We start from the raw sequence: 19,967 nt of genomic DNA on the forward strand, positions 1-19,967 counted from the left end.
GACGTGCCAGCCGTGTGTACCATCTACAAGATGCACTGCAGCAACTAATCAATGTAGCACCTTCCAAACCCATGACCACTACCATATAGAAGACAAGGGCAGCAGATGCATGGGAACCCCACCATCTGGAAGCTCCCCTCTAAGCCTTACACCGTCCTGACTTGGAACTATATTGTCATTCCTTTACTGTCTCTGGGTGAAAATCCTGGAACTCCCTTCCTAATAACACTTGAATGTTCCTATGCCACAGAGACTGCAGCGGTTCAAGAAGGCAGCTTGTCACCACCTCAAGGGCCGTAAATAGTTGGGCAATAAATGGATGGGCAATAAATGCTGGCCAAGTTCCATGAGTGAATTTTAAAGTACTACAAGTAGTTGACCTAGGTAGTAAAGTTGCATTTTAAAAAAATTTCTGGACTTTGAATTGTTTCCCATGTGGTTGGTGTGCTTACAGCTTTTCGATCTCCACCTTTACTTACACCTATCATAGATCCAGCAAACATAGTGTTGAGTTGGACACGATATACACACAAACCATGTGTCTTGGTAATTCACTGCTCATTGAGTAGCTGTAATCTGGTAGTGAGCCTCATAGATCAACAAGGCAGTCAGATCTCGAAGAGATAAGGTAAGTTCTTGATTGCTATGTAAGACTCTTTGAAAGGAGTTGGGGGAACTCCGTGTTGGGTGGGGATATCATGTGAGTGCTGGATGGGGGCCAGCTCTAATGCCAGTGATGGTTGAGTAGTCTTTTGACACTCATTTGAAACAGGTGGGCTACTTGGGAGCAGTACTGGAGAGCTGCTGGTGAAACTAGTGCTTTAGAAGATGAGTGGAGTAAATAGAAGATACTTGAAATGCATAATTGGGAAGACCTATCACTTTAGTTATGTTAGCGAGTTATGCAATGTATTTAATGATATGTGTAGTGAGGCAATATGTAACATTGTGTAACTTGGAAAAACCAAGAGGTGAGGTGACCATTTGGGAGAACATGCCACCCTCCTTGTTTGAGATTGGCCAGTGTGCCACCTGAGAACAGGTACCCTGTTTTGAAGTCCATTCCAGTATTTCCTTGCGCTCATTCTCTTTTTCATCCCTTCTGCAATTCCACCTTTAACGTTCTGTGGCACAGTACTTTAGTGTATCACTTTGTACGGTGAAGTGGTGTGAATAATTTTAACTTGACATGCATTGTTTTCTAAAGAAGCTCGTTTACCTGTGTCTCAAAGTGAACAGAAGTACAGTTTTCATCAAATTTAACTTCCTTCTGTGTGGCTGTGAAGAACATAAACTTATTTTAAAATTATTGAGCAGGAGTTCTTGGAGAAGGCAACCTTACTTTACACTAGTGTGCATGTTCCCAGAAGAGACATTCCACAGTAAATCTAATATTCTGTTCAAGAATTGCCTGAAGAACATGGTGTACAAAATCATTATAATTCATGAACAAAATGAGGAAAACCATGTGAAATAGCAACTCCCATTTTGTTACATAAGACCATAAGATGTAGGAGCAGAAGTAGGCCATTCGGCCTAGAGTGTGTTCCGCCATTCAATGAGATCATGGCTGATCTGTTAATCTTCAACTCCACTTTCCTGCCTTTCCCCCATAAACCTTGATTCCCTTACTGATTAAAAATCTGTATATCTCAGTCTTGAGTATACCCAACAACCTAGCCTCTACAGCCCTCTGTCTAGCCTTTCCTCATAAGACAATCCACCCATTCCTGGTATTAGTCTAGTAAACCTTCTCAGAATTGCAAACGCATTTGCATCGTTAAGGTCCTTAAATAAGGAGACCAATCCTGTACACTACTCCAGATGTGGTCTCACCAGTGCCCTGCCTCCTTTTGTGGTTCAGGATTTCCAAATATTTTTTCTGCCTGAAGTGCCCCAGGAGAATCATAACTATAAAATCTGAAACACTGACTTTAGACATGATGGCACTGACACTTTAATATCACCTCTTATCCCTGCAAAATGAACTGTTCTGACTCATTTGAATATTGTTGCATTCAATAATCTCTACTCTCAACAGTTGATCTCACTAAACGGGCCACAGGACGCTCCAAGTGAAATTGATAATTTATTGTTAACAGACTTCTTTGCCATGCTTGATTCCATCAATACACATACTTTTCAGGGTGGGCAACTAGAGGTGAACAAGAGTGAGAATCTGTGGAGAGAAGGGCAAGTTAACCTTTCAGTTGCAGACTCTCCATAGCTTTTGACTAACCTGCCCAGTGTTTCCAGTGTTCTTAATTTCCCCATCTTAGATCATGAATGCTAAAGTGAATGGTAGCACCATAATTGATCTGAGGCAGGATAGCAGTAAACTGAACGTTTAGCCCAGGTGCTGTACTAGAAATATTATGGTATGCTGATTTTTATGAATAGTTGGTTCAGATTTTAAGTGTGAAATCCTATCAAAATTCCAAACAATTTAATTGAAGAAAAAAAAAATGAAGATTTCTGTTTTCTGAGAGACTTGTTCATTCTGATCAAGGGTGATATCTGGAAGCTTTTTGATAAAGGATTAAACTTCAAACATAATTCTGAGAAAAAAATGGATTAAATAAAGGCCTCTGTGCCAGGGAATAATGCTGGCATCAGGACAGAAATGTCAAAAAAAAAGGCACATACTTAACTTTGAGGACACTTCAGCCTAAAACGCACTATTTGTTTCTCCACAGGTATTTTATTATTGGTAGGTATGAAACTTGAGTATTGCTGAAAAGAGAGACATGCTGCTGAAGGTTTTGGTCTTGTACTCATCAGGACAAACGCAAGAATGCCAAATTTCAAATAATTGCAACAATTTATGCAACAGTAAAAAAGGTGCTGATTGGTTGTCAAGTCGACTTTGGTTGAAGTGTTGCCATGGAGAAAGCAATGGGCTCACCAAGCCCTGGGTGATTCAAAAGAGCTACAAGGCTTGAACATATTCCTTTTGTTTGCTGAGGATGAGTTCCTGCTATGAATGGATTTCGCTTCTAACAAGCATGAATGGATTTTACTTCTAGCAAGCATGAATGGTCCAAGTTACGAGTGCCACTGATTATCTTATATTGGTTGTTGGAACGGCTGTTAGCGCACACAGGCTTGTTCAGCAAGTGCTGTCCAATTATGGAATTGTATCTTAACAGTAGACGTTTTGTTCTGGGTTTTGCAAATGTGAGCTGATTGAATATGGTCTGTACTTGGCCTATTACGAACAAGCAAAGAAACATGCCTTTTGATAAAATGTCTACTGTTAGATGTAATTCCATGATACGCTAATAGCTACACTAACAACCAATTTAAGATAATCAGTCAAGCTCTTCATGTGGCTCATTCTAGCTAGAATGACATACATTTATATGCTGAACAGGTGCAGCCTCTACCTTCACTACCCATAGTTCCAAAATACAATATGCATGTAAAGACTGCATGGTGTCTCTGTTCTCTGCAAACAAAGGAACATATAGTTGTCTGGTAGTACAGAACTTGAGTATTGTTGAAAAAAAGAGACATGTCAAAGCTTTTCATTTTGCACTCATCAGGATACTTTGCAAGAATTCCAATACAAAGGGAAAACAACACTTTTTACCGTATATGAAGAGAGTGCTGATTGGTTGGCAAGTGGACTCTGGTGATCAATCAGCACTCTCTTTACAAAATCCTGGAACTCCCTTCCTAAAAGCACTGTGGGTAGACCTACACCACATGTACTGCACTGTTTCAAGAAGGCAGCTCACCACCACCTTCTCAAGGGTAATTAGGGATGGACAATAAGTGTTGGCCCAACCAGCAGCATCCACATCCCATGAATGAAAAAAAGGAACATGATGAAGCCTTGTGCCTTTTTCTTTTGAATTAGAAAGGAGTTAGGACAGCCTTTAGTCCCCTGTTGGCTGAGGCATTGCCATGGAGAAAGCAGTCAGGGTTGACTTGCCAAACTTTTCTCCTGTAGTATAAATTGTTATGATTGCTTGAAATTTTGGCGTTCTTAAATTTGTCCTGATAAGTGCAAGATGAAAAGCTTCGGCAATATGTCTCTCTCTTTTTATTTCATTTTATTATTTGTTTAATTTTTTAATGGTAGCTTTTTAAAAAAAAAAATTAGTTCACATAGGGAGGTATTTTCCAGCCCAACCCCCCGCTAGGATCGTCCAGCCCTGCTGAAAGTCAGTGGACTTTTGGCTGGGCCACTGAATCTGCTGCGGCAGGTCCCGCCATGACATGACCATAAAATAGGCTTTATCTGCTGTAACTTTTGGTGGGAGAAATTTAAGCATAATTGTCCAGCAGTCCCAGTAGGAAACTGTAATTTAGATAAAGTAAAAGCGGGCAGTACTTAAACCAGGCATATATGGTAGTCGTATGTTAATGTTGTAAGGATTTGCAGGTTGATGCACAACCTGTTTGGCTGCGTTATGAACAACCACCTTTATAGGCCATCAAGGCCTTGAGTGGGACTCAAATCTGGAGCTTCTGGCTCGGAGGGAGAATCGCTACCCACTGTGCCAGAAGACCCCCTAAGTATAAGATAGTCACTAACAAATTCATTAGGGATTTCGAGAGAAACTTCTTTATCCAGAGAGTTGTTAAAATATTGAACTCCCAACCACAAGAAGTAGTTGAGGTGAATAGGATAGAGGCTTTTGAGGGGAAGTTAGAAGTACATGAGGGACAACAGAATAGAGAAAGAAATTAATGGGGTTAGATGTAAAGGGTTGGGTGAAGCTGGTGTGGAGCACCAACACAGCATGGTCGTGTTTCTGTGCAGTAAATACTTTGCAAAATGATTCCAAATCACGTGCTTTAATTCTGTATAACTTTAAAACTATTCGTTTCTCCATATTGGAAGCTCTAGTTTCATAGCGACAATCATGGTGGAATGCTTTTTTTTGTATTTTCTGAAATTGAACTTCTGCAAACTATTTTTAAATGTAAATGAAAAGCTAGATTTGAAATCCTTGTGCTGTTGCAACACAACTTGCCAGATAGCAACCATGTACCGGGAAGTGGACAATCAAATGATGTTGCCAATCAAGTACGCCACTAAATATAACTTGTGTAAGTGAATAATTTGAAAATAATCTTCCATGACTACTTTATGATCGAGGCAGTGTTTGGATTTGCCAGAATGATTGTTTTTAGTTTATTTTGACACTGATGTCAGTGATGACTTAAACAAATATATTGTAGAATTTTTAACTGTTCTCAAGATTTAAAAATATATATAAAATGAAAACAGATAATGCTAGTGATAGATTTACAGTTAGTGGGGCCCTGTGCTTAGCTTCGTTTTTGCCCCCACCTCCCCCACTGGGGGGACCTGACAGTTGAAGCCAAGAAAGTACAGAATTGATCAGTGCTTCATTTGTAAAAACATGCCTTAAATAAGGGCAATTATGAGGGCATTAAAGCAGAGCTAGTTAAAGTGAACTGGCAAATGAGGTCAAGGGATATGTCAATAGAAGCTCAGTGGCAGGCATTTAAAGGGATATTTCACAATGCACAGAATAGATACATTCCAATGAGAGAAAAATTCCAAAGGTTGAAGGGGGGAGGGGCGGGGGGGATCCATGGTTAACTAAAAAAGTTAAAGACAGAAGATTGGAAAGAATATAAAGAACAGCAAAGGATGACAAAAAGATTAATTAGGAGGGGAAGATTAAAGTATGAGAGAAAGCTAGCTACTAATATCAAGAGGAAAGCAAGAATTTCTATAGATATTTAAATAAGAAAAGAGCAAACAAAGTGAGCATTGGTCCTATAGTGAGTGCATCTGGGAACTTGATGATGGAAAGAAGGGAGAAGGTGGAAGAATTGAACAGGTATTTTGTTTTGGTCTTGGCTAGAGGACCTAAGTAACATCCTGGAAATAGCAGTAAATCAGGAAATGGAAGGGAGAGAAGAAGTCGGGGAAAATTACAATCACCAAGCAAGTGGCATTGAGCAAATTGTTGGGACTGCGGGCTGACGACTGAATGGACTTCACCCTAAGGTCTTGAAAGAAGTGGCTAGTGAGATGGTTGATGCACTGATTTTAATTTTCCAAAATTCCCTATTATTAAGGATGTTGTAGCAGGGCACTTAAACTTCGAGGCGATCAGGCAGAGTCAGCATGGTTTTGTAAAAGGGGAATCATGTTTAACCAACTTATTGAAGTCCTTTGAAGGAGTCACATGTGCTGTGGATAAAGGGGAACCTTTGGATGTACTGTACTTAGATTTCCAGAAGGCATTTGATAAAGTGCCACATCAAAGGTTATTGTAGAAAATAAAAGGTTCATGGTGTAGGGGGTAACATATTGGCATAGATAGAAGATTGGCTAGCTAACAGAAAGCTGAGAATTGGCATAAATGAGTCTTTTTCTGATTGGTAGGATGTGACAAGAGGTGTGCCACAGGGATCAGTGCTGGAGTCTGAACTATTTACAATTTTATATAAATGACTTAGATGAAGGGACTGAAGAAATGGTTGCTAAATTTGCTGACAACGCAAAGGTAGATAGGAAAGTAAATTGTGAAGAGGACGTAAGGAGGCTACAAAGTGCTATAGGTTAAGTGAGTGGGCAAAGATCTGGCAAATGGAGTATAATGTGTGCAAATGTGAAATCATTCATTTTGGCAGAAAGGAATAAAAAAAAAAGCTTATTATCTAAATGGTGAGAGATTGCAGAGCTCTGAGATTCAGAAGGATCTGGTTGTCCTACTGCATGAATCACAAAAGGTTAGTATGCAGGTACAGCAGGTAATTAGGAAAGCTAATAGAATGTTATCATTTATTGTGAGGAGAATTGATTACAAAAGTGAGGAGGCTATGCTTCAGTTGTACAAGGCATTGGTGAGACCACATCTGGAGTATTGGGTACAGTATTGGTCTCCTTATTTAAAGAAAGATATAAATGCGTTAGAAGCAGTTCAGAGGTTTACTAGCCGAATACCAGGAATAGGAAGGTTGTCTTATGAGGAAAGGCTAGACAGTTTAGGCTTGAATCCACTGGAATTTAGAAGAGTAAGAGGTGACTTAATTGAGACCTTTAAGATCCTGAGTGGCTTGGACAGGGTGGATATGGAGAGGATGTTTCCTCTTGTGGGAGAATCTTGTACTAGGGGTCACTGTTTAAAAATAAGGGGTCGTTCATTTAAGACAGAGATGAGAAATTTTCTCTCTTGGAGGGTTGTAAGTTTTTGAAACTTTTCCTCAAAAGGCAATGGAAGCAGAGTCCTTGAATATTTTTAAGGTAGAGCTAGATAAATCCTTGATTAACAAGGGGGTGAAAAGTTATCAGGGCTAGGCAGGAATGTGGGTAGAGGTTACATTTAGACCAGCCATGATCTTATTGAACAGTGGAGCAGGCTTGGGGGACTCAGTGGCCTACACCCCCTAATTCGTATGTACATATATTCGTATGCTTGTATGAAAAATTGTCTTGTTGAAATCCAAGCTTACCTCGTGTCTGAATGACAGTAAAATGGTAAATATTGCGATATGAGGCGAGCAAACATGGAATTTGCTGATGAGAAAAGCCAAAAACAAAGGACAGATTTTATGTAGGGAGAGGGAGTGTCTGAAGTTAGAGGAAAGCTGATTAGATGCCCGCTCGAACATTGATAGGTCAGTCTGTTGGTATAATTTTGTTCAGAGATGGAGACAGCGGATTGGAGCCCTACTCTGGTGCCAACAGTTTACTGAGGTAAAATAGCACTGACACCACATCTCATCACTTACTGGAAAATTTCATAACAGTGTTGCTCAGTGAAAGAGCGTGATCTGCTGTTCAATGTTTCAACCTCTGAGCAAACTGGCTGAAGTTTTACTGAAACTCCTCTCCCCATCAAAGCTTGCTGCTTATTAATATAATGGGAATGTGTGGAATGAGGCCCTGGGACTGCCCATCAACTCCCCTTCAACATTTGAGTATGGCCCGTTTTCCAATCCAGTTTCTGGTTTCTCTCTGCACTGGACATGATGTGTGGAGTGAGAGCCAAGGAACGATTCTCAAGATGTGACTGTGACTATGATAGGATGTAGCCCAGAGCAGTGTCAGGTGAATCTGTCTCTATTTATTTCCTGTCATTGTGTCTAACTTGGCATTATTGAGGTAAGAAGCTAGTCGTAAGCGTATGTGTGGATTACAATTCCTCCTGTCCCAGCATGGTGGGCTGGTACTTTGAAAACCACCCCATAGCCATACATAAGTCTTTAAAGACTTGAAATTACGTAGCGCTTTTCATGACCACCAGAAGCTCCAAAGCTGTACAGCCAACAAAGTACTTTTGAAGTGGGAATGTGGGAAATGCCACAACCAGTTTTTATCCAGTAAGCTCCCACAAACAATGTGACAATGACCAGAATCTGTTTTGTGATGTTGATTGAGGGATAAATATTGGCCAGGACACCAAGGCTAACTCACCTGATCTTCAAAACAGCCTCATGGGATCTTTTCTGCCGGAGATGATATTTTGGAGACGTCAGCACTTCCCTGTGTCTGTCTGGATGGAAGTGGGACTTGAACATGCAACCGTCTGTCCCAGAGGTCAGACTGTTAGCACGATGCCACCACTGACACTTTTAACCTGTGAACCTGCCTATTCATTCAAACAACCATTGAGTGAGCTCCCTACTGCATTGGCGATCATGGGCTGAGGGGAGTGGACAGATTTCACTATCCTTGGGCAAAACGAGTTGGCTCACCATGTGTCCCTAGCGGTCTGCTCTAGGTTTGTTAGCAAGTGGCATGCCTTGTATTGGAGAGACAGCGTATGTGGGAGGATATTTGTCTAGCACTGTCCCTGTGCTGACTGTGATCAGCCAGAGTTTACTGCGCCACACGAGCCTACCTTTAATGAACATATGGGTGTACAGGGCTTTGTGTTCAACCTTGTGATTCCAGGCATGTCTTTGCTCTTACATTTTTTTAAAAAAAAGAGCTCCAGTCACATGAGACTCACATGTACTGGAGGTTGCTCACATCTCTTGCTCTGTCTTATCTGCCTCTCCAAAACAAGACAGGGGTGGGAAGGACATCAGATGTAACATTTTAAAAAAAAAAAAATTCCTGATGAGGATGATTCTTCAGTTGATAATTCAGATGTGGATTTTCATGTGGTCAGTTCAGTGAATCGTGTAGCTTTCTGGACATTGTAGTAAAGTCATCCAACTTTTTTTAGGCCATGTTTCCTAACACAGCATATGAAGTAAAAACTGTAATCCCACCCCCAGCTTCCTTCACCAAACACAGACCAGCCACTGCCCATGAACACTGCCAAGAATGATTTCTCTTTTAATGGAATGGGCTAAAATGTGTTAAACGTTTGCCAATATAATATTCTGCATTAAAGCCATTGCTTTTTAATTTACATTTAATTTGCAGCCATCAATAAATGCTCCAAGTCTGTTTGGAAATCCGTTTATGCAACACACAGATTGCCTGGTTCTGTCTATATCGTCTCTGCAGTGATGCATATTGTCTCAAGTTTCAGTTGACTAATGATTCAGTTTAAATGTGTCAGATGAGGGGTGAGCAGCGGGGTCATTGTATAGTCACCTGAGCCTCGGACAGTTTGTGGGTTTTCAGGCAAGTAGTTCAATTCAGTCTGGCTGCAGGATCATCGATCTGACAACCTCAGCGCCATGGGAAACTTGAGCAATTAACATGAAATTAAATCAGCCTCATAGTGCAGAGCAACTTCAGCAAAACCAGAGGAAACACCAAGGAAAAGATTCTTACCTTGCATCTTGTAGTCTCCTGGGTGGGAGAGGCTGTTCCGGAATCAATTTTTGTACCCAGTTTGAATGTTTTGAAACTCATTCATTTTGGGTCCCCTGTTGTCAGGGGCCTCAGTGCCACAGCACGATGTGTTTCATTGTAAATCCACCACTGGATAACGCTGGAAATATCCAGCAGGTCAAGCAGTATCTGTGGATAGAGGGAACAGAGTTAACATATCAGGTTGAAGACTTGTTCTGATGAAAGGTCAATGTATCAAAACACTTTTTTATGTTGCCACTTGACCTGCAGCTTTAATTTTTTGTGACTTGTGTATTTATTTTCAACCCATGTACTAACAAACATATGCATTTCTCCCCTGGCCTCTGCAATGGTACTCTGTAATGGGCTATAAGATTGTCATGTTTGACTTGCTCTATTTTGGGATGCTTTTATATTGCTGTTGAGGTCTGTGAAAAGGGAGGGGACTACTCCACATTCTCGATTTAACTTAGTAATATGCATCCTTATCATTGTGAAAGAGCGTAGAGGTAATGTTCAAACCGTTTGTATGTTGATTTGGCCACAGGCAGAATGTTATGTCAGTTTTAGTGCCATACTTTAGAAAAGGGTACAGAATAGAAGATGCATTAGCAAAAACCATGCACATTTTATTTGAACAGAGAAGGGTAAGAAGGAGGTCAAATGGTAACAGATATTGTTAACCTACATTGACCAAAAATAATTTCCCTCAGTCAGTTAGTCAATAACATAAACATGCAATCATCTAAAGAATGCTGGGGCAGATTAGGAGACTTTTTTAATTGTGGTGTTTGGATGTTGGATGTTCTACAGTTGGTCAAAGTAGAATTCATAATGATCTATTAAAAGAGGAGTGAACAAATACTTGCAGTACTTTAAAGCGTATAGCGACAGGACAGGGAATGGGGTTATGTAGATAATTCTTTTTCGGTGCAGATGTCCGCAAAATTCTATGGTTTCTACTGTATATAGGCGATTTTCAAGACCATGTGTTTCCACTTCTCTATCTTAACTATGTGTCAGGCTGAATACTGCTACAACTAAATATAGTGGAACTATTGTAGCAAAGTCTAGTAAGGTCTGAAAGTGAAATGCTGTAATGTAAATGTGTTTTTAAAAATATGTTCAGTTCATGCCTAGTAGCAGGCCTGAGAATTTGCTGAGTAGAAGGGATTTTTTTTAGAAGGTGCTATGTGAACAGTAGCTTGCACTGTGTAAATATTCTGAATCTTTTAGACTTACTCAGTTCCTGATGGTTTCCTTTGCTGTCTATTAGTACCTAGTTAGATATATGTTTCCATTTTATCCAGTGGAAATTTGCATTCATATCCAGCTTTTATTTTCAAAAATGTAATGTAGTTGTATCAATTTTTCAATTGTATTGAATGCACCGTTGTTCATTTTATATACATGCATCTAAGCTTTAACTGGATGTGTAGAAAGTTGCCCCAAGGCACTTCAGGGAGGTAATCAATTAAAAAATGGACGCAGAGCCAAAGAAGCTTGGGGTGCCAAAAGCATGGTCAAAGAGTTGGTTTTTAAGGAGGACCTACGGCTTAGGCCCCACAATGTAACCATCCCCAGAGAATAATATTTGAATGCTTTCCTGTTGAAGATGTAAATTAGAATTTTTTTTCCACATTTTGGCATGTCTTTATGAATCAAGAGTGTCATCTGACTGATTTTTTTTTCCTCAACTATTCTGAAATGATCAGATGAGAAATGTGAGAACAATTGAAACTCGTGACTTAGAAACAAATATTAAAATGTTTTCTGATTAACACAATGTACTAGTTACTTGAAATAAAACAGAAAATGCTGGAAACACTCAGCAGGTCAAGCCACATCTGCAAAGACAAAGGCAGAGTTAACATTTCAAGTCTGTGACCTTTCAACAGAACTGCAGTATTTTGCTTTTGGGTTATCTGCCTGTATTGATTGAAAAATCTACCCCTACAGATTCTGGTCACAAAATGCAGTATTTCAATTATCTATCACATCAATTTTGCACCATCCAATCTATTCCATAAATGGTGGTGTGTCGGTGGCCCCTATAGTGTCACGTATCAGTCATTCTTTTTTGTCTCTTTTCTATCACTCTAGCTAAAACCAAAGTATCTAGAATAGTTTGAGCTTGCATGTGAGCTATTGATCCTGTTTGAATTTAGATTTCTTGGCAAATTGAGGTCTGTGCATTCATCACTCTTTTATTATGCCTGTACAATTTAAGAATATTTGATATAAATGGTATATTGATTCTAAAGATTTTTAGTCTTTGCTACCTCAGCAGATCGGAACCAACAGCGTAATGTAGAGGCTGCTGCTGGAAGGCCTCGGCCTGTTAATGAAGATCGGCCGGCTGGTGCACCTAGGATACGACGCAATCTCAGAAATAGACTTCTGGCTCGGAGACTTCTGGAAGCTGACCAGGATGCCCAAGGTAAGTTATCAGCACTATAAATAAATAAGGTATTTTTTCCCATTTTCTTAAAATAGAACCTGCTTTGAGTTCTGCAAGTTGACAGATTCTAGCAAGAAATTCCAGCAGGTTCATATTGGTTAATCAATAAAAACAGCTAAGGCCCATTGTGGCAAGAGTATGATAGAGGAAAGACAATAAGGCATGGCAATTTGTGATTTGAGTTTTAAAATCCTCTGATTGGGGGAGGAAGATAAGGCTCATTTTCTTGTGAATTTTACAATGGTTGGGGAAGTCTTTGGTTTAAAAGTTCCAGCAACACTAATTCCTTATTACAACTTAAGAATTGTGGGAGGTCCAAGGGGCTAGCAGTACTATTATCTGCGGGCCATCTCTTTGGATAAACTCCTAAGCATTGTCTATTACAGTGTTGTTTGTTTTATATGCTTAAGTGCGTGAATGTAGTTATTATGTGATGCAAAGATGACGGTTTGCATAACCAAGAGAAAAGATACAGCAATATTATAAGAATATGCTGACTTCGTGGTTATAGTAATGGACGCGTAAACCAATGATCCCAAATCCTACTGGTAATAAATCTGATTTGTGGGCTAGTGCCAAGTTCTTCAGGTAAAGGGTCTTGCCACCCCTACCCAGCCTGGACTATACATGACTGCAGTCCTATACCATGTGGTTAATTCTTAGTACAATCAGGGCAACTAGAGATGTGGGCATCGATGGCTAGGCCAGCATTTTTTTCCCAAACCTGATTGCCCTTGAATTTTTAAGATTTGAGAGAATTAAAATACTGCAAACCTTGTGCAAGGTCAGAGATTAGGAAACCTGGCTCCACATAAAAGTTGATGTGGAGTAAATTGGCATATTTTTGATTGATCTATTGAGAAGAAAACTTGAGGGTTATAGAGATGTTGTTTAGAGCTATCATGCAGCCACAGAACCACAGAATCTTAACATCACAGAAGGAGGCCATTCAGCTCATAGTGTCTGCACCGGCTCTCCAAATGAGCATTATGACCTAGTGTCATTGCCCTGCCTTTTCCCTGTATACCTGCACCTTGTTTCTATTCAAATAATCACCTAATGCTGTCATGAATGCCTCAACTGAACCTGAGCAGAGAGATTAAGATGCTTTCCTGGAGGGTGGGGAAAGTCACAAGCTAGTCCAATCAGTGTTTGATAGTGGCAGTAATTGATTTGTCTGTCTTCCAGTGATGTGCTCTGTCCTATGAAATATGATATCAAAAATTGTTCTAATCTGTAAATGGTAAAGTTGCACTTCTAAAAATTCTTCTGTTTTAAAAAAAAAGTAGGTACTGATTGCAAATTTTAAGCATAAACTTCCTGTTGGAATGCAGGAATTTCAGCAACTGGAATAGTGAAGGAAAGATTATGGAGTTCCCACCTGATTTGGTGATAGCTTATGTTAATTCTGAGCACTTGATCTAGAGGGTATCCAGTGCTAGCAAATGGCAATTTCAACACACATTTTCCAGGTGATGAGTATTGTTGATGGTTGAGACTGTAGGCTGGCTGAGCATGTGGAATTGCTGAGTAAAGAATCTCCGCTGATGCATTTTCATTGTATGAATATAATGTTGTTTATAGGCGGTACTTCTGAGTAACTGATGACTGGTTCGCAAAACAAGGTCACGTAGATTGACTGTATCAACTCCCTCACTGCCTTTTTATTCCATCAACTGGAAACAGCAGTGGGCAGCTGTTAGCTGGGAAAATGTTTATTGAAAAATGGTTATTCACAAAAAATAATTTGCATGAGCTTTGGGCCCGTGTTATATTTTTGGATGCCTTGCTAGTAAGGCATCTTCCAGCCTTAGTCATGCGGTATAAGGATTTTCATTTACTTATTTTAGTCGGTAACTGCAATAGCTGCCCGTATTTCACAACCCACCCATTCTCATGCTTACAGCTGTGAACTTGGTATACTGTATTGTGGGTAATGAAACCATTGTTAAAGACAGGACATAATGTCAGCTTGTTCAGCCTTGTATTGCAGTTTGGATGCTTCACTGGTTCTGCTATTAGCATCTTTGCTTTAGTTAATTGTACGTGCTTTCCATCTAACATTTAGAAGGACGCTGAGGGGTTGTGTTCCATAGTTATTGGTTGAGATCATCAATTTTTTCCCCCAACTGCAAAGTTGACTACATTTAGCTATTTAATTTTGTAGATAATTAATTCTAAAAAATACGTGTTTATTTTGCTTTGAACATGGGTTATCTTCAATTTGAGGAGATGGTAAATGGTTATTATGCAATTATCCCTAACATCAAGGTACTTAGAGAATTTGGAGAGAATAGACTAGGAAATAGTAAGATATTGGGTGAGATTAGAGGAAGCAGGAAAGTAATAAATTCTAAAATATGGTTACTATGCATGCATATAAATGCATAGAATATGGTAAATAAGGTTGGTGAACTGCAGGCGCATATAGCCATGTGGAAATATGATAAAAGCAAAATACTTGAGAAATATGATGATGTGATAATGGCAACCTGGTTTAAAGTAAGGCAAGACTGAATATTAAATATTCCTGGATACAAGGTGTTCCGGAATGATTGGTAAAGGAGGAGGGGGTGGCAGAGGGGCTGATTTAAGGAGAACTCCTGGAGAGAGAGCGTCTGAGCGGGTCAACGGCAGAATTTATTTGGCTGGAGCTCAGGAAGAAAAAGGCAATTAAATTGCTCAGCGTAATCTATAGACTATCAATTAGTGGGAAGGATGTTGAGGAACAAACTTGCAATAAAATTACCAACAGGTGCAAGAATTATAGGGTAGTTTTGGGGGATTTTAATTATCCAAATATAGACCAGGTTACTACTAGTATAAGGCAGATAGGGGTAAAGGTTCTTAGCGTTCACTTGAACATTTTCAATAGCAGCATGTTTCTAGTCCAATGAGGAAGGAAGTATTGCTGGACCTGGTTCTTGGAAAAGAATTGAAACAAGTGGATCAGGTGCTAGTAGGGGAACATTAGGTGACAGTGATCATTGTAGCATAAGGTTTAGGTTGGCTATGGAAAAGGGCAAGGAGCAATCCAGAGTAAGAATATTGGGAGAAAGCCAACTTCAATAGGTATAAGAATGCATCTGGCTCATTTAAAATGGAAACAAAGATTTGCAGGCAAAATTGTTCTGAACAATGGCTACTTTTAAAGAGGAAATAGTTTGGGTGCAGTTGAGGTGTATTCCCACGATTGGGGAAGGTAGAGCACCCTGGATGACGGAAGAGATGGAGTGTAAGATGAAGCAGAAAAAGGGCGCACATGACAGGTGTCAGGTGGATAATCTGGAAGGTTCAGAGGGCAAGTGAGGAAGCAGATATGAGAGCAAAGAGGGAGTATGAAAAGACAGTGGCAGGGAACATAAAAATGAATCCAAAAATCTTCTACCAGCTTATAAATAGTAAAAGGATGGTAAAAGGAGTGGGGTCGATAAGAAACCGAAAAGGGGACCTATTCATGGAGGAAGGGGGGCATGGCTGAGGCACTAAATTAATACTTCACACCCATCTTTACCAAGGAGGATGCTACCCAGGACATGGTGAAAGTGGAGATGGTTCAAACGCTTGATTGGTTTAAAATTGATGAGGAGATATTGGATGGGTTGACTGTACTTAAAAGTTGATAAGGCACCAGGACCAGATGAGATGGATTCAAGAATACTGAAAGAAGCAAGGGTGCACATTGTGGAGGCACTGCCCATAATTTTCCAGTCCTCCTCAGATAGAGGGGTGGTGCTAGAGGACTGGAGAGTTGTAAATGTTACAACTTTGTACAAAAAAAAAGCGTAAAGATAAGCCTGGCAACTGTAGCTGAGTTAGTTTAACCTTGATGGTGGGGAAACTTTTAGGAACAGTGATTTGGGGCAGAATTAATGATTTTTTTTATTCATGGGATGTGGGCATTGTTGGCTAGGCCAGCATGTATTGCCCATCCCTAATTGCTCGTAGAAGGTGGTGGTGAGCTGCTGCCTTGATCTGCTGCAGTCCATGTGGTGTAGGTCCACCCACAGTACTGTTAGGGAGGGAGTTCCAGGATTTTGACCCAGTGACAGTGAAAGAATGGTGAAGTTTGGGATAGTGTGTGGTTTGGAGGGGAACCTGCAGGTGATGGTATTCCCATGCGTCTGTTGCCACCGGGAGGTGAACAGTCATTGAGGCAGTCTGAATTGGAGTAGCTTTTGAGGCAGTTCAGAGACTAGATCTTCAAAAATGAAGATTTGAAATGCCTCCTGAATGAGACCAAGTTTTACCAAGATATTGTACATCTCTGGTCAGTGACATCTGGATGGGTTGTTGAGAAATCTGTGGGATCGATCTTGGTTTCATCTGCTATGTAATGTGCAGTGCAGTGTGTTCAACCAAAAGTTTAATTTATTTTCATTTAAAACCTTGGAATCTTGTGGCTTTACCCTCCTAGTGGGTACTAAGGGTCTGGCACATATAGGGATAATGTGGATTTGCATACAATACCACCCTCAGTGATGTAAGAGAGCACATGACCCACACCCAGGGTCAGTCTAATGTTGGACAGCCGTGTGTACCAGTCAGCATGGTGACAGCTCCTAGCTTGTACCTTTTACTGTATACTTGTAAATAGTTCTAAGAGTCAGTAAAGACTTAGTTAACCTATGTATGACTATGAAGATTTCTTCAGACCGAACAAATTGCATCCAACACCCTACAACAATTGGGATTTCAAACTTTGTCTACTTTAAACAAAAAGTTACTGGTCCCGTACCGGATCGTACCATGTTCTCCTTGGAAAAGAGAAGATAGGACATTTGATAGAAGTATTCAAAATCATGAGAGGACTGAACAGAGGGCTTAGAGAGAGAAACTGGTTTTCAATTCTTCCACTAACAAGGGGCACAGATTTAAGGTAATTGGCAAAAGAAGCAAAGGTAATATGAGGAAAATATGTAGCGAGTGGTTAGGATCTGGAGTGTACTACCTGAGTGTGTGGTGGAGGCAGATTCAATTGAGGCTTTCAAAAGGGAATTGGATCATTATTTGAGAAGGAAAGATTTGCAGAGTTATGGGGAAAAGGCAGGGTAGCATCACCAGTTGAATTGCTCTTGCAGAGAGCCAGCACTGACATGATGAGCTGAGTATCCTCCTTCTGTGCTGTATCTATTCTATTGTTCTACAATAACTCCCCTTTTCGTCAATGCATCAGCTTTGGTGACCCCCAAAAGCTGCTTATGCTATTAGGCGGTGGGGTAGTGGTATTGTCACTGGACTAGTAATTCAGAGACCATAAGATCATAAGACATAGGAGCAGAAATTAGGCCATTCGGCCCATCGAGTCTGCTCCGCCACTCAATCATGTTTGATAAGTTTCTCAAACCCATTCTCCCGCCTTCTCCCCTTACCAGTCAAGAACCTATCTATCTTGGTCTTAAATACACTCAGTGACCTGGCCTCCACAGCCTTCTGTGGCAATGAATTCCATAGATTCACCACTCTCTGGCTAAAGAAGTTTCTCCTTATCTCTGTTCTAAAAGGTCTTCCCTTTACTCTGAGGCTGTGCCCTCGGGTCCTAGTCTCTCCTACTAATGGAAACATCGTCCCCACTCTATCCAGGCCTTTCAGTATTCTGTAAGTTTCAATCAGATCCCCCCTCATCCTTCTAAACTCCATCGAGTATAGACCCAGAGTCCTCAAACGTTCCTCATATGTTAAGCCTTTCATTCCTGGGATCGTTCTCGTGAACCTCCTCTGGACCCTCTCCAGGACCAGCACATCCTTCCTGAGATACGGGGCCCAAAATTGCTCACAATATTCTAAATGTGATCTGACCAGAGCCTTATAAAGCCTTAGCAGCACATCCCTGCTTTTATATTCTAGTCCTCTCGAAATAAATGCCAACATTGCATTTGCCTTCCTAACCACCGACTCAACCTGCAAGTTAACCTTAAGAGAATCCTGGACTAGGACTCCCAAGTCCCTTTGCACTCCAGACTTCTGAATTCTCTCCCCATTTAGAAAATAGTCTATGCCTCTATTCTTCCTACCAAAGTGCATGACCTCACACTTGCCCACATTGTATTCCATCTGCCACTTCTTTGCCCATTCTCCTAACCTGTCCAATTCCTTCTGCAGCCTCCCCACCTCCTCAATACTACCTGTCCCTCCACCTATCTTTGTATTATCTGCAAACTTAGCCAGGATGCCCTCAGTTTCTTTATCTAGATCATTAATGTATAAAGTGAAAAGTTGTGGTCCCAACACTGACCCCTGCAGAACTCCACTAGTCACCGGCCGCCATCCTGAAAAGGGCCCTCTTATCCCTACTCTCTGCCTCCTGCCAGACAGCCAATCTTCTATCCATGCTAGTACCATGGTACCATTACACCGTGGGCTCTTACTGAGCAGCCTCCTGTGCGGCACCTTATCAAAGGCCTTATGGAAGTCCAAGTAGATAATATCCATTGGCTCTCCTTTGTCTAACCTACTCATTACCTCCTCAAAGAATTTTACAGACTTGTTAGGCATGACCTCCCCTTGATGAAACCATGCTGACTTTGCCCGATTTTACCATGCACTTCCAAGTATTCTGAACTCTCATCCCTAATAATGGACTCTCAAATCTTACCAACGACCGAGGTCAGGCTAATCGGCCTGTAATTTCCCGTCCTTTGCCTCACTGCCTTCTTAAACAGGGGGGTTACATTAGCGATTTTCCAGTCCTCTGGGACCCTCCCTGACTCCAGTGATTCCTGAAAGATCACCACTAATGCCTCCACTATCTCTTCAGCTATCTCCTTCAGAACTCTGAGGTATAATGCATCTGGTCCAGGTGATTTATCCACCTTCAGACATTTCAGCTTTCCTAGGACCTTCTCCTTGGTAATGGCCACCATACTCACCTCTGCCCACCGACTCTTTTGAACTTTGGGGATGTCACTTGTGTCTTCCACTGTGAAGACTGAAGCAAAGTACCTATTCAGTTCCTCCACCATTTCTTTGTTCCCCAATACTACTTCACCAGTGTCATTTTTCAGCGGCCCAATGTCCACATTTGCGCCTCTCTTTCCCTTTATATATCTAAAAAAGCTCTTGCTTTTATATTACTGGCTAGTTTACCCTCATATTTAATCTTCTCCCTCCTTATATCATTTTTAGTTGTCCTCTCTTGGTCTTTGTAGGCTTCCCAATCCCCTGGTTTCCCACTGCTCTTCACCGCATTGTATGCTTTCTCTTTGGCTTTTATGCTGTCCCTGACTTCCCTTGTCAGCCATGGTTGCGTCATCCTCCCTTTAGTATGCTTCTTCTTCCTAGGGATGAATTTTTGCTGTGTCTCCCAAATTACTCCCAGAAACTCCTGCCATTGCTGTTCCACTGTCTTTCCTGCTAGGCTCATCTCCCAGTCAATTCTGGCCAGCTCCTCCCTCATGCCTCTGTAGTTGCCTTTATTCAACTGTAATACCGTTACATCTGATTCCAGCTTTTTCCTCTCAATTGTAGGGTAAATTCCATCATATTATGGTCACTTCCTCCTAAGGGTTCCTTCACCTTAAGCTCCCTTATCAAATCTGCCTCATTACACATCACTGAATCTAGAATTGCCTGTTCCCTAGTGGGCTCCATCACAAGCTGCTCCAAAAAGCCATCTCGTAGACATTCCACAAACTCCATTTCTTGGGATCCACTACCAACCTAATTTTCCCAATCTACCTGCATATTGAAATCCCCCATGATTACTGTAATCTTGCCTTTCTTACACATCTTTTCTATCTCCTGGTGTATCTTGTGCCC

General features: G+C 40.9%; 1 protein-coding gene across 3 annotated transcripts in view; it reads left to right on the plus strand.

The window, feature by feature from the left end:
• Window positions 1-19,967, plus strand: part of LOC121276848 (DDRGK domain-containing protein 1-like) — an 86,079-nt gene that overhangs the window by 37,794 nt on the left and 28,318 nt on the right. The window contains exon 2 of one of the 3 annotated variants that reach the window (XM_041185543.1): window positions 12,036-12,188. In XM_041185543.1, the coding sequence (XP_041041477.1) occupies window positions 12,036-12,188 (153 nt within the window). Of the gene's footprint in view, window positions 1-12,020; window positions 12,189-19,967 lie in introns of all 3 variants that reach the window. The other 2 variants (XM_041185454.1, XM_041185631.1) reach the window with 2 other exon arrangements.

Source organism: Carcharodon carcharias, chromosome 1, assembly GCF_017639515.1.
Source record: "Carcharodon carcharias isolate sCarCar2 chromosome 1, sCarCar2.pri, whole genome shotgun sequence".
NCBI classification, from domain to species: Eukaryota; Metazoa; Chordata; class Chondrichthyes; order Lamniformes; family Lamnidae; genus Carcharodon; species Carcharodon carcharias.